Below are 13,950 nucleotides of genomic sequence, written 5' to 3' on the forward strand. Positions count from 1 at the left end.
TGACTCCCAACACCGATCCCTTTGAACACAAGCCGTCCAACAAAGTTCGGAGATAGGCCACAACACGACTCCCCGGGGTCGTCTATCTCCAGCGCCAGCACGGCCAGCAAACTTGGCAGCCCCCCACCACCGATTGTGCTTCCATGCGGTTTGCAAGTCGGCGCTAGCTCCGACAGTGTGATGAACTGGTCATCTCTCCTCCGTATCCAGGACGCGGGAGTTCGTCCGTCCAAGGCTATCCTTCTTCCGCACCCAGGGCGTGGAGGTTCGCCCGTCCAGGGTCAGTTCGCCGGCGATTCAGCTTCAGCCTCAGTTTTAGCCTCAGCCTCGTCCTGTTTCGCCCCGTCCTCCGCTGCTTCCTCCCCACCCTCTGTCGCGCCGCCCTCGTCCTCCTCCGCTCCGTTCTCCGCTCCCGCCTCCTCCTCCTGCTCGCCCTCGGCAGCGGCGGCGCGGCGCGAGCGCCACATCCAGAACACCACCGCCAGGAGTCCAAGCACGAGCACAGCGAGCACGACGGCGGCCGCGGGCGCGGTGCTGCCCGGTGGCGCCGCGCCGTGGCTCGCCATCGCCACGCTGCCGTCCGGCGCTTCGTAGTCCGTGCTGAGGCCGCGGCCGGCTGGCTCGACATCCGGGTGGTCGTCGTACCCCACGTCAGAGGAGGAAAGGTCGCCTCGCCCTCGGACGGCGGGGAAGATGCGGCCTGGGGGTGAGACCTGCGCCACCACCGGTCCGGAGGGTGGTACCATCACCACCTGCTGCACGGGACAGGCGCCGCGGCCTCTCCCACAGTCCACCGCCCGCTGGATGTCCGAGAGACTGACCTCTTCGCCGCGGGAGCAGTCGTTGAGCAGCTGCCAGCCGGCGTAGGTGATCTGACAGCTGGCCGACTTCTCGATGATTCTGTCACAGGCCCGCTTTGTGGCCAAAATTGAAGATGCGCATCCCAAGATGTTGATTGTGGTGCAAGCAACGAAGAGCAAATGCATCCACATGACGGACATTGGTCACGGTTTCTAGTGGTTATGTTTTAGATACTTTGTTATGAACGCCTTGAGGGTTACGTCGCCTCCATACGAAGGCTCCAGTCGCTTTGGATGACTGGTTCAGGTCGTTTTTAGTGCACGCATCCCGCACAACTAATCTTCGAGTAATGTAGAACAATCTTAGCGATCAGTTTCCGGCTTTCCTGGGAATCCTCATGGTTGGTTTCCGAGAGCAAACACAATCTTTTCAAATCCCATGTTGATTTGCTACGCATGTCACTTCATTTGACCTGTCTGCGCCTATATTCTTGTTTTGCATGCTGGTAGTGCTCTTTGGTCCTAGGTCTTCCACTCCTCTACTCCTTCCGCTCTTGGCTCTCGCTCCGTGGCTTGCTCCCACTTTTCAGACGTGCTGGCGTTTTGTCATTGACATGAAGCCTCGTGAGTTTATGGTAGTAATGCTTGTGTTTTGAGAATGCTGAAAACCTGTACCATGCAACTGATCCCACACGAAGACAACACCAGGTGCCCATTCCAACCGGTCTGACAGCGGTTTTGGTTTAGTTGAAGTAGAGGGAGCACAATGCACGTTGTTTTGATCATTTTGTAAGAAACGCCAGCTTCTACGAAAGACATCTTTTCATCCAGAGGCCACGGTCACTTTTCAAATGTGAAGCTGTATGGGCTTAGTTTAGCTGCCAGAACACCATGGACCGATACACATCGATAAGAATTGGAGCACCTGGCACTAGCACTAAATCTGCCCGGAATATTTGGAGGTCAGGACGTCCTGGGTAAGTGCAACAATGGCCTGCTTTATTCTTGTTGTCTGTTGTCCTTAAAAGACGCATCAGTCAGCCTCGACTATTTGAGTAAGGCGCAAAAACATGCGATCAAATATTCAGCCCCCAAAAAAATGAGTCACGGAGCCCCGGCCACGCAGCGCCTTGTACGAAGATACGAGAAGGAATCAACAGTCTCGTAACACGCGCCTCTCAGACTGCTAGTAGCCTACTGGAACGGAAGATTAACAGACCAATGCTCACTCAGGAGCTCAACCTCCTGGAAGGGCATGAGTTATCAGTGATATCACCAAGCTAGTTTTGTCTCTCTCTCTCGTGAGCAATTCTTTGTGACAAGTCCTGGTCGTTTCCGACCCGCCAGTTACTTGTGCTACTACCGGTTAGAGTTGAGCTCATATCGGCACAGCCACCGATATCATGGATTGAATTTAAGATGATAAAGGCGAACTTTTATTGTTGCCAGCCCCGAATGGATCTCGCATTGCTGTCAAAAAACATAGCTGGGGTCAAATATCCGCTGAACTACCTAAAACCGGAAAGACTAGACAAACTCCTTTTTTAGTATTCGAACCCAGGTAGTTGATGTGTGAGGCCGGGGTCCCAACCACTAAACCACTACACTCCCTAGCTAAGTTGCATGGTGCATACGGTGTCCTCGTGATTATAAGCACTACTTAAAACGTCGACTTTTCTTAGCAAATCCAATGGCTGATCGATATCTTCATTAAATCTGGTACCACATGGTGTAATGAATGCCAGTTGCTCTCAACAAAAGAACCCTTACTGCTACAAAAAAGGCAGGAGCTACAGGCCTTTCTTGCTGGCACGAAGCAGTTGACACCTGCCGGCTTACGCAATGATGCGGCACGCAGATGGCGAGTTTGCACTGTTGGTGACGGATGAGCCGTGGGGCAGTGTGCATTGCCGCACAGCGGGCGCTGTGCCGGCAGTCCGGCCCGACCCAGCCGGCACATCGCACGTGACTCATCCGCACACTGTAGGTCGTCCTGCGCATGGCGCAGCGCAACCGTGTGACGGTGCACGTGGACGGGACAACGGACGTACGTGCCCGTGAATGCGCATCCGTACATCGCATACCGAAGCATCGGTGAGTGCACGCTCGGGATGATGCAAGTCACCACATCATGTGTGATGTACATCAGCCACGCAACATATATGAGGTTCGATGATTAGCGTGTCTGTGATCATGCATGTAGTTTACTACCACAAGCCTTCATGCTAAGGCATACGGAATGTCCACAGCAAATAGCAGCCGACAAAAGTAACAACGCGCGCACGAGCCTTTAGAATAATTTGTTATAAACTATCAACAGGTAATCTGCAGCATAAATTAACACCAGTAAATACTTCGCGCTGTGACGGCTGCCATATGAAGTTAAACGTCCAAGTTCAAGATTCAAGACTGCACCACGTCCAAGCTCAAGATTCAAGACTGCACCACGTCCAAGATCAAGTTCAGGACTGCACCACGCACTGCAGAAAACTGCTTCTCTGCATCACGCACAGCAGGGTACAATGGCGGATTAAGGAGGGGCGGGACGGCCTGCTCCAAATAAAGGATGTTCCGTCGCTTTCTTGCAACCACGATTTCCCTGCCTCCGTTCATGTAGGTATGATTCACTCATCTCACTGGTTTGTGAAAGAATCAGGCTGCTACATTAATTTCTTGTTTTTAGAGGCATGCTTGATTCGAAGTCTCGACTGTGGAAAGTGGAAAGACTGTGGAAAGAAAGAAGTCTCCACTCGATTGTGGAAAGTGGCTTGCGTTTGATGATCTTTTACTCCACGTGACGTCCAGTGAATGATTCCAGAGGCCAACGAGCTCATTTTTAAAATCTTCTGGTTTTGCTCAGTAAGGCTGGGGGCTTTGAACGATGGGATGTAAGACCTGATTGCTACACCGGTTATGCTAAAAACTGACGCTCAAACCTGCCGGATTGACTCAGCGTTCCAGGCGTCCTGACACTAAGGTACGAGCCTCGCGCTGATGGGGTATGCATACTCCGCCGCGCAGTGTCCGGCTTGAGGAAATGCAGGCGGTCGCGTGTCGAGTATGGGCGTCGCTCCGTCAACCGTGTCGCTGGGCGGCGATCCTTACCCACGCAGCCGGATCTCGACTTGGGCGGCTGGAGCGTGGCTAGTCAGGCCAGGTCGCTTGCTTTGCGGCGGGGAAAGATGCGGTGCTGCTTCAGAGTATTTCTAAGGGTACAAGCACTAGTATGGCAGCTTCGCTTCTCGTCTAATTCGTCAGACGCTTGCAATGGCTCAGAGAGCTTCGGCAACGTACGAAAGGGTAGCAACGATGCTAGTGTAATGCTCAGCATGCAACAACGTAAATATACGATATCAACTGAGGCAAGGCTGTAACACCTGTCTTTGAGTTACTGGGAGGTGTGTTGTGCCCCCTGCCTCACATGCGTGGTTTGCGAGATGCATAACATGACAAACACAAACCCGTCACATAGATGGGTTTTATTATTTCGGGAACAAAAATCGTTTGAAAAATGTTCGTGAGGCAAAAGATCTTGCGCAAAAGGCCACGACAAAATGACGCGCGGAAAACAGAATGCATTTGTAAGATTGCCTGTTTCAAGCATGGCATCGGCAAATATATTGTGACAACATATCGCGTGGGGTAGATATCGTAAGAGACAAAGATAGCAACGGAAAAAGATGGCAAGGGACAAATAACGCATGGGATGAAGATTGCGTGCTACAATATCGAACGGGATAAAAACCATGCCGGATAAAGGTCGTGATCGAAAAATATCCCAGGTTATAGATATATTCTGGGGCGAAAATATCATTATAAAAGATCGCACGGGATAAAGACCGTATGGAGCAAAGATCGCAGCGACAAAAGTTATTACGGGACCACGATCGTGCGCGTTAAATGCCGAATAAAAGACTATGTTTTGGGTGCGACTATGTGTCACCAAGCCAGCGCTGTGATCATGTGACGAGCATGTTACCCCGCGCACGTTACCCACATGCAGCAAACCCTTTAAGCTGGGTATTGCGGTCTGCCGGTATGTTTCAACACACGCCAATGACACATCGGCACGTGACTGCCCTTCGATGGTCTGACAACGTGAGGCATTATGCATGATAAAGACACGGAACCAAAACACCGACCTATGGGGACCTACAAGAGTAATTGTGGTACGAAGTCGGACAGGTTAATTGCTCTCTAAATATCTCTTGTAATGAATCAAACCCTTGCGTATGGTCAACTTACACCGGCTAGCCAGACAGACGAATGACCTGTTAAGTTGGTACTCAGATCTTAGGTGACCGTTTGTTATTTTGGCATGATCTAGTGTGGCCCCGCGGCCAAATTTAATCATCTGATTCAGATTAAGTGGTACCTGTCTTCAGTCATCACAGGCGTCAAGATTCAGCAGGATGGCACCACTCGCTCCAAACAAATGTGAAAAATCAAGGAAAGGGGCAACACGGTTCCCAGCACTTTGCACATACAGTCTGCTGTCTTGTATGCACTTGTGTGCGTGGGAATGAACATTAGGCATGCAAACCCAAGCCCAACATCAAGACAAATGTTGCAAGCCCAGCATTGTATTACGACAACGCCGGCTCAAGACGTGCAAAATGGAAATGTTTTTATTATTCAACCGAACTCCAGTCCTTCATCCTGTGCAGCACGACCACTTTCAACGCAACGTAACTTCAGAACACAATGAACCAAAAAGCACTGACCGGCCCGCCCCGCGGCGTTGAAGCGCGACTTGTCCACCCGGGCGGCGCGCGCTGAAGCGTGACCTGTCTACCCCGGTCAGCGTTGGAGCGTGACCTGCCTACCCGGATCAGCGTTGGAGCGTGACCTGCCTGCCCGGGTCAGCTTTGGAGCGTGACCTGACTGCCCGGGTCAGCTTTGGAGCATGACCTGACTGCCCGGGTCAGCGTTGGAGCGTGACCTGCCTGCCCGGGTCAGCGCGGGTCGCCGTCGACTGCGTCGCAGCGCGCCGACCGCTGCCGCCTCCCACCCTTCACAGTCCCCTCACGGCCTTACACTACAGGTGCCGAGTGCGAAGCTGAGGCTGGCGATACAGCCCGGGGCCAGATCCGATGGCAGGTGGCGGACAAGTCGGCTCGCCAGGAGCGGGCGGGCCACACAGACATCGTGCGACCCCCGCCAGGACTCTGCGGCAGCCACTGCCGTCTGTGCGAAACATACCTTGTGCGTAACACTTGTGTAAAACGACCACAAGCCACATCGGAACAAGAATGAGAGAGCGCTGGTGCCATGGAGCCGACTAGTGCCCGTATCGGGCATGTCACACAATTAGTGGGGATGGTGCGGGGTGCTGTCTCACCAAGCTCCAGGACGGCCTACCTAATCGATAGATAAAATCATTCGCCTCACTACGCAATGGGTTTTCTCCACACTTCAAAACACGACATACAAGTGTCCACCTCCACGTGATCCAGCACATTTGACATCTGTGCGTAATGTAACACGACGCGTGCTATATTGCTCCAAGTCACAGAGAGCACTCCGGAAGCCAGTGTGCTTAGACTCTGGCAGTGGGAGGCAACGAGCACACAAAACACATGACTAGTTCACTCGAAAGCGGCTCGCAGTGACTAGATGCCGCATGAACAGCATACTGGGGCTGCAAGGCGGTCACAACACAAAACGGTCGTCAGGCGACGAATGACTAGAAACCCTGGAGAGCGACGCGAAGCACAGATCGGGCGTTGTACGTGGTCGATTCCTCAACAAAATCCATCTTCCGTCAACAGCGGTCGATGTAAAGAACGCAGGGGTACCGTAGTGGGTGACCCACAAATAGAACAGCCGATTACCGCGTGCATCGAAGAACGTCCACACAGTGATAAACTCTGGTCACCCACGAGTAGCACCGCGCTAGCGCCGCACTGGCGCGGCAGCCAGCCACACCAGCGCGCGCGCCTGAAGCAGAGAGAGAGCGGAACAAAACCAGGCTAACCCACCACAAGCCGCGGCGGCAACACCGCCGGCGACGGCGGCCGGGCTCCGCCGTCCGCAGCGGGACACCCTCGCAGTGCTGAGACGACAGACGTGAGCTCCACTGAGCGAGTACTGCGGTCGCTGCTGTGCGTGGCCCCTCACAGACACGGCACGACGGCGGCCAGGGCGGCACGACGTGAGCGCGCGGCAGCAGGCGGCTCGCAGCAGTCCCGCGCTCTGGACGCCCCGGTCCGACGGCCGCTCGCAGCGTGGCGTACTTGGCGCGTCGCGGCCCACTAGGCGTCGTACGCGTAATCGGCCTTGTTGTGCATGATCAGCGTGTTGTCGACGAAGTAGAAACTGTCGGAACGCGTCTCGTACGGGCAGCGCACCATCTCGGCCACTGGCGGACGGGGAGAGGGCGTGTCAGCCGCTGTACCGGATCATCTCACGGGTACGGGGCGGCACGGACGGTTGGTGACGTAGGGGGGGGGGGGGGGGGTGGCAGTCGCCGTACCGGGTCATCTCAGGGGCGGTGCGGACGAGTGGTGACCGAGAGGGCGTTTCAGTCCCTGTACCGGGTCATGTCAGGGGCGGTAAGGACCGGTGATGACGTAGAGGGTGTGAGTCGCTGTACCGGGTCATGTCATGGGCGGTACGAACGGGTGATGACGTAGAGGGCGTGAGTCGCTGTACCGGGTCATGTCAAGGGCGGTGAGGACGGTTGGTGACGTAGAGGGCGCGAGTCGCTGTACCGGGTCATGTCAGGGGCGGTAAGGACGGTTGGTGGCGTAGAGGGCGTGGGTCGCTGTACCGGGTCATGTCAGGGGCGGTAAGGACGGTTGGTGACGTAGAGGGGCGTGAGTCGCTGTACCGGGTCATGTCAGGGGCGGTAAGGACGGTTGGTGACGTAGAGGGCGTGAGTCGCTGTACCGGGTCCATGTCAGGGGCGGTAAGGACGGTTGGTGGCGTAGAGGGCATGAGTCGCTGTAACGGGTCATGTCAGGGGCGGTACGGACGGTTGGTGATGCAGAGGACGTGTCAGTCGCTGTACCGGGTCATGTCGGGGACGGTGCGGACCGGTGGTGATGTAGAGGGCGTGTCAGAGCGGCGCCGCAGTTCGTTGCAGGTGGCGGGTCTGGCTTAACGACTTCCACCGGCGATGGCAACCACGCGTGGATGGCATGCAGAGAGGTAAAAGGAAAGAAACCACAGTAATGCAGTGTGTTGTGAACACATAACATCGTACACATAATGGCAAAACATGACGAACAATATCGCATTGCAGCGAGGCAGCCTCGCAGCCTGAGATGACAATGCAATGGTTTCAGATACCCACGATGTCTTGTTTAACGTTTTGAAGTTCAGAACACACCAACGGTCTCCACACAGGTGCTGCATAAACCAAAGGGTCCTATGGCGACGTGGTATAAAAAAATGCTCACTCACCTGTGTCCGGGTGTATGCTGGGGAACTCGTAGATGTGTTCGCAAGTGTTTTTGGAGTTGGGTATGCAGAACCCGAACTCAAAGTCGAACGTCTTCAGGAGCTTGTTGCGGAAGAAGTGGCGCTCGATCATGCGGAAGTTGTTGACAGGTTCGGGTCCGATCGTAAACTCCACACTGCAACGAAACCGGCATTTACTTCACAGATAGACGATGCCAGGCAGACGTTACTAGCACTTCAACTGACATCTGGTACATACCGGACATCAGCATATGTCGTCCAAAAGCAGTTGGTAAGGCGACAACGTCAAGGTTTTACATCCATGTGTCCTACATGACACCACTCTCAAGCACCATGACCACAGACTTACACCGCATTTGGCACCGCAAACCGGTCTCACATCCCCGGTGAGTGGGACGGCGGGCAGTACATCCCAGCCGACAGATAGCGGTGCTCAAGATGCGGCTCCAGCCATTCGAAGCAGCTGACGCCGCGGTAATTCCTGGGAGACCCCGACGACGGTCGACGCCAAATGCATCACGTCGTGACCCCCTGGCGCGACGCCGCCGCAATAACGTGCCCCGGCGCACCAGCGGGATTAAGTGCAAGAACGCCGGGGGCACAGCGCGGTCACCCAAGGTCACAGAAGTGGAAAAGTGTCACGACGCGACCACACCAGCTCACAATGCGCGCAGCGGGTCCCTACAATGCCGGAGTCGAGACCCAAGCCCATTGATGACCTGCCGATTGTACCCGAAGGCGGCGAGCACGAGCAAAACGCAACCGCTGTCACAAAGTTCTCAAAATAAACCCAGTCCAAAGGCTCTAAACATCGTCGTGGGTTCCTCCCATAGCAGCCATTCAGGAGCCGGCGGGCTCACGCCCACATCTCCGCGTGGAGCGCGCGCCGAACACGCCGCCGAGCCGCCGGAGTGTCGGCATTGATCTGTGTGGTGGCGCGGGCCGGCGCGGCCGGTGGCGGCCGTGTTGACAAGACGTCGCCCCGGGGACGGCGGCACCGACCGGCACACGTCCCGGCGCCGGCTGACGGCCGCGGCCCGGCGGCCGCATGCGACACCTCGCACCGGCCGGACGACATGCCGGGTGTTCTCCGTGGACAGGTTATAGCAACGGTGAAGCGGAGGGCAGACGGCTAAAAAGAGCGGACGAATTTTTGCAAGCCACGAGAGTATTGAAATAAGGAGAAGATGAAGGGCAGTAAAAAGCGTGTGAGGGGACGGCAAACAAGCTGGGAGAGCAGGGGAGAATGAAGAGCAAACCATCGAGATGGGACAGAATCAGAGGTGCCAAAAAATGGCGACGCCGACGCCGACTTACGTAGCTCCGACCATCTTCAGCTTGAGGAACTTGGGCGTGAAGTGGTATCTCACCAGCCGCCCGGCGTTTGGGCCGGGGTCCCGCGACTCGGGAGTCTCCTCTGGTCCCTCCTCTGCGGACGAGAACCGCGATGTTACTTCTACTACAGACCCACCACCTCACACTCTGTGAACTGCCTTCAGCGGACGAAAACCGCGATGTTACCTCTACTACAGACCCACCACCTCACACTCTGTAAACTGCCTTCAACGGACGAAAACCGCGATGTTACTTCTACGACATACCCACCACCTCACATTCTGTGAAGTGCGACTGATCGTCGACCTATCACTTCACATGGGCCGTCGTATGTTATCCGAACGGGCACCGCGCGCACATCTCCCCCTCCCCCCACCACCTCATCATTTGCCACCAGGGATGACTAGCTCATCATGAGTCGCGTCCTCTCACATCCTACAAATGCTGCAACACGGCGACCCAGTTCTATGGTCACTAAACAGCAGCCAGCACCATGTTCACGGGCCGCATAACAGCAACACCCCCAATCTTGAACGCTAACACATTTGTTGCGGTATCGTCGACGAAACCTGCTCTTTCAGATAACTAATCAAATACTAAAGGGCGTATATCGCTTCCACATGGTATGTACGACTGAAATCATCACTTCGCGGGCGCGATATTATTCCGTTTCTTTTAGCCAGGCTGATCGCAACATTGAATCAACACCAGGGTACGTCATGTCGTTCAGCAGTTTGTCCTCGCACTCACGCAGCGGGAACAACACGGGGGGGGGGGGCGTCACGGAATCCCAGGTATGGTACCCGCGGACCCTGACGCAGGCTTGGTTACTGACTGGTCACACGTGGTCAAACTCGCCACCCACCTCCTGCCGGCTTCACGATCTCGAACAGCACGGCGCCAGATTCCAGGTCGCGGATCTTGAACCGGGTGAAGTCGATGTTGTACACATTTGCCTCCGGACTGCACAGGTAATCTGGAAATCAGGTGTAGGATTGGAAGCGAGCAGAAAATGAAGCCGGGCTGAACGGCACACTGTGATTCTTGCATCAGACTTGTGCTAGAATGAGGTCAAAACATCAGGCAGTGATTCTGCATGTTGCAAATGTGCATAAATTTAACTACAGCTGTCTATGCCCTAGCCTATTTTAGATGAAGACTCGTCAGTCCAGACACCCTCCTGTTCCAAATGTGGATGCAAAAAGTCTGGGGATGGGTGGGCTCACTTTTTGTTGCCTTCTCCAGGCGAAGGACATCCTCCGGGGTGATGATCGGCTTGCCCAGCAGCGAGTCCTCGCTCACCGCATCTGAACATGGGGAAGAACAAGTCAGAGGCAAAGTTCAGCAGAGAATCTCAGCTGACTCTGAGCATAGCGGTGGGCCAACAAACCTAGAATGTTTAGTACCATTACGCCATCTGCGTGTGTGGCATAATTGGCCAGTCAGCTGTGGACAGCTGCTGTCCACAGCTGGCTCTGGAGCCAGAAGTCAGCTGAGGCTTATTTCCATGAGTCTCATATTGCCTTGCTCAGGACATGTTAAAATTCACAGGCAGCAAAGCACATATCTGACTGGACTGCGTGCAATATGAGGCATGGAAAACTTATTTGGTGAATTAGACATGTTCCAATGACAACAGAAACTTCAGAGAGTGACACAATTTTATGGTAACACTCTGAATTACATCACATCTCATACACAAATGATATCAGCAAGTAGTGTTTGAAGAGGACCCCATCACATTTGTACAGCCAAACATACCTAGTGTCATATGGCTAAGCATTTACAATATCATTTTATGTTAACTATATGAAAACAAAAATAGCCTTTTATTGCTCACAATGCCAAAGGTTTTTCCCTTTGGCATTTCACTGGTGCACACATATTTACTCAATGCTTCTGTTTGAAGAAACATTAAGTACGCTATTGTTGAAGTTGTTGAGCCTACCAAGACAAAGGCAGCATGAATGAGTGAACTGTCTCTCACTTCAGTATGTAACACTTCTCCAGAGATCAGCTGTCTGCTCAGTCCAATGTAAAATATTGTGGCTATTTTGCATCCTTACCTTGAGAAAGCTTTGATGAAGTGGTTTTGCCAGCACCTGAAAGTATTCCAGTTCCTTTTTCTTTTGTGGCTCCACTCTTAACACTCATGCTGATCCCTGGTAAACCTGTGGAAACCACACTGTCAATGCCTATGGAAATACCAATGTCAATGCCCCACAAGCTCAAAAAGTAAGTCTAACTTTGCGGGCCTCAAGGTCTTAGGTAAATATGTTCCTATCATTGCAACAGCATGCATGTGATCGCCAGAGCAGCTACATTGCTTAGTTCAGCTGACAAGGAAATGTTAGCTGGCAACTAGACATGGAGTATTGATCCCCAACACAACCTAATATGCCCGGCCTGGGGCAGACACATCATGGCATGTAAACCTGTCAGCTGGCACTATTCACAAAATGGTTAGAATGACTCAATAAATGAGCAACTGGATCAGTCTGTTCAGTGCATATGCACTATGCTTTGCTAAATAAATGCTCTGCTCCGAGCCCAAAGCTATCTATACATGCCACTTGAGCTAAATTCAAAAAAAGAAGACATGTTCACCGTACTGCGTCATTTGACCTTCTTGGACCCAGCTGGATATGTGGGGGAGGGGGGGGGGGGGGAGGGAGGAAGGGGATAAGCAGAGAGTAATGCCCACACTTGCATGCAACATAGGGGAAGCAGCAAGACAGGGAAAATATCTAAACTTTCTCCCCAATTTACCTCCCAAAATGGTTTCTCCTAATACTTGGCTCACTTTCTCTTCAAAATTGGGACTTGTAGCTCTTACCCCTCCTTACTTAAGAAGTAAACATTACTTCACTGAAGTCCAGTGAATTTAAGGATTTGGGGGTGTAGTTTTACAAAATGAGTTGGAGCAATAAACAGTGTTTATCCCCAGATTCTGCCTACTTTCTTCCCAAGGCTGGGGGGGGGGAGGAGAGTGGGGGGAATGCTCGTAACTCAATAGGAAACTATACACCCCTGCAAAGACTCCTGGATTGTGAGGACTGCCAGAGCTTTTTACCCAAAATCCTCTGACCCAAGGGAGACCTAATAGCACCTCATGGAGATTTGGAACATATCATTAAGCAAAATGTCCCATAAATCAGAATATTTTTGACAACCGGGTTTTGTCTATTTTTGGCCTAGAATCAACAGTTCAATACATAAAGACAGCTCAACAAATATATGTGCTGTGTTTTCAGGTGCTTTGACTTTGGGTTACATGAATCATTTGATTTCAGGATTTTTATCATTTGGTTGGCACACATATTATTTGGGGTGACGGATATACGTAGCCTATACAACTATTAGGAGGAAACATCTACAATGCTCAACACTGGCAACTAAGGGCACAAAGAACTAGTGTTCATAGATACATAGCAGCAATTACACATGAACTGCATTGAAATTAAATATGTATTCAACTTGTTTCATTTGAAAACAGGCATCCATACATGGAAGTAAAACAGATATCCACACATACTTCATACCTCACTGATCATACACAAAACCACTTACCTAGCTTATAAGTGCATATATATATATATATATATATATATATATATATATATATATATATATATATATATATATATATATATATATATATATATATCCATATATGACCTGATTTCTCATCACATAAATATAACAAAGCTTGTTTGTACGAGTACAGGTCCACTAGACTACGTCCATCCATTGTAATCTAGAACCGTGGGGAAAAGACTCCGAAGCAATCCTTACCAAACAGCCGATAAGTACTAAGACGCCTCTTGGGTGCTTCCGTACGCCCTCACACACGCATGGTTACGCTAGCGCATTGATCGTGCAGGGTAATATTGATCCCTATGCACGAGCACCACCTACGTATCGCAACTGTCGCATAGAGCAATAAACGCCGCGCTTGATCAAAACAACATAACTCCGTTCCCACGCAACCGCTTGACGTCATAAAATAATGCTCGGGCCCGGTTCGAAATCTGAAGGCTTCACACTGGCGGAGAGTCGTCCCGTTCTTCCAAAATATTTAGGAGGCTCGTAAGCGCCGGTGATCAGGGGTGTAGCTTCCTTCTCATTTGGGCACCGCAGCCCCCAGCTTGGGCTTCAGTGCTCCAACTTTGGAATGGAAGTGGGCAAAACCCGGGAAGAAACCTGTTTGTTGACAGATTTGGGGGGGAGGTTGGGTCACTTTTACTGCACCCCCCCCCCCCTATCCCCGACTCCCGACCCTTTTCGTGAACTACACCCTTGACAGTGCATACGGGGATCTTTCTGTCTGACAGTGATGCTGGCCTGCTATTTATATAGTAGGCATTTAAAGGGCATGTTGCACATTTAA

General features: G+C 52.4%; 1 protein-coding gene across 1 annotated transcript; it reads right to left on the minus strand.

Annotated features, from left to right (window-relative positions):
• Positions 1-5,367: 5,367 nt before the first annotated feature.
• On the minus strand, positions 5,368-13,482 carry LOC119090354 (protein unc-119 homolog). The gene is made up of 7 exons (XM_037213153.1): positions 13,356-13,482; positions 11,627-11,731; positions 10,787-10,867; positions 10,426-10,536; positions 9,543-9,654; positions 8,208-8,380; positions 5,368-7,161 (listed from the first exon to the last, which is right to left on the minus strand). The coding sequence occupies exons 2-7, from the start codon at positions 11,712-11,714 to the stop codon at positions 7,055-7,057; spliced, it is 672 nt and encodes a 223-aa protein (XP_037069048.1). The 5' UTR covers positions 11,715-11,731; positions 13,356-13,482; the 3' UTR covers positions 5,368-7,054.
• Between the last annotated feature and the right edge of the window lie 468 nt (positions 13,483-13,950).

The sequence above is a fragment of the Pollicipes pollicipes genome, unplaced genomic scaffold, assembly GCF_011947565.3.
Source record: "Pollicipes pollicipes isolate AB1234 unplaced genomic scaffold, Ppol_2.1 Scaffold_3087;HRSCAF=3621_pilon_pilon_pilon, whole genome shotgun sequence".
Classification (NCBI taxonomy): Eukaryota; Metazoa; Arthropoda; class Thecostraca; order Pollicipedomorpha; family Pollicipedidae; genus Pollicipes; species Pollicipes pollicipes.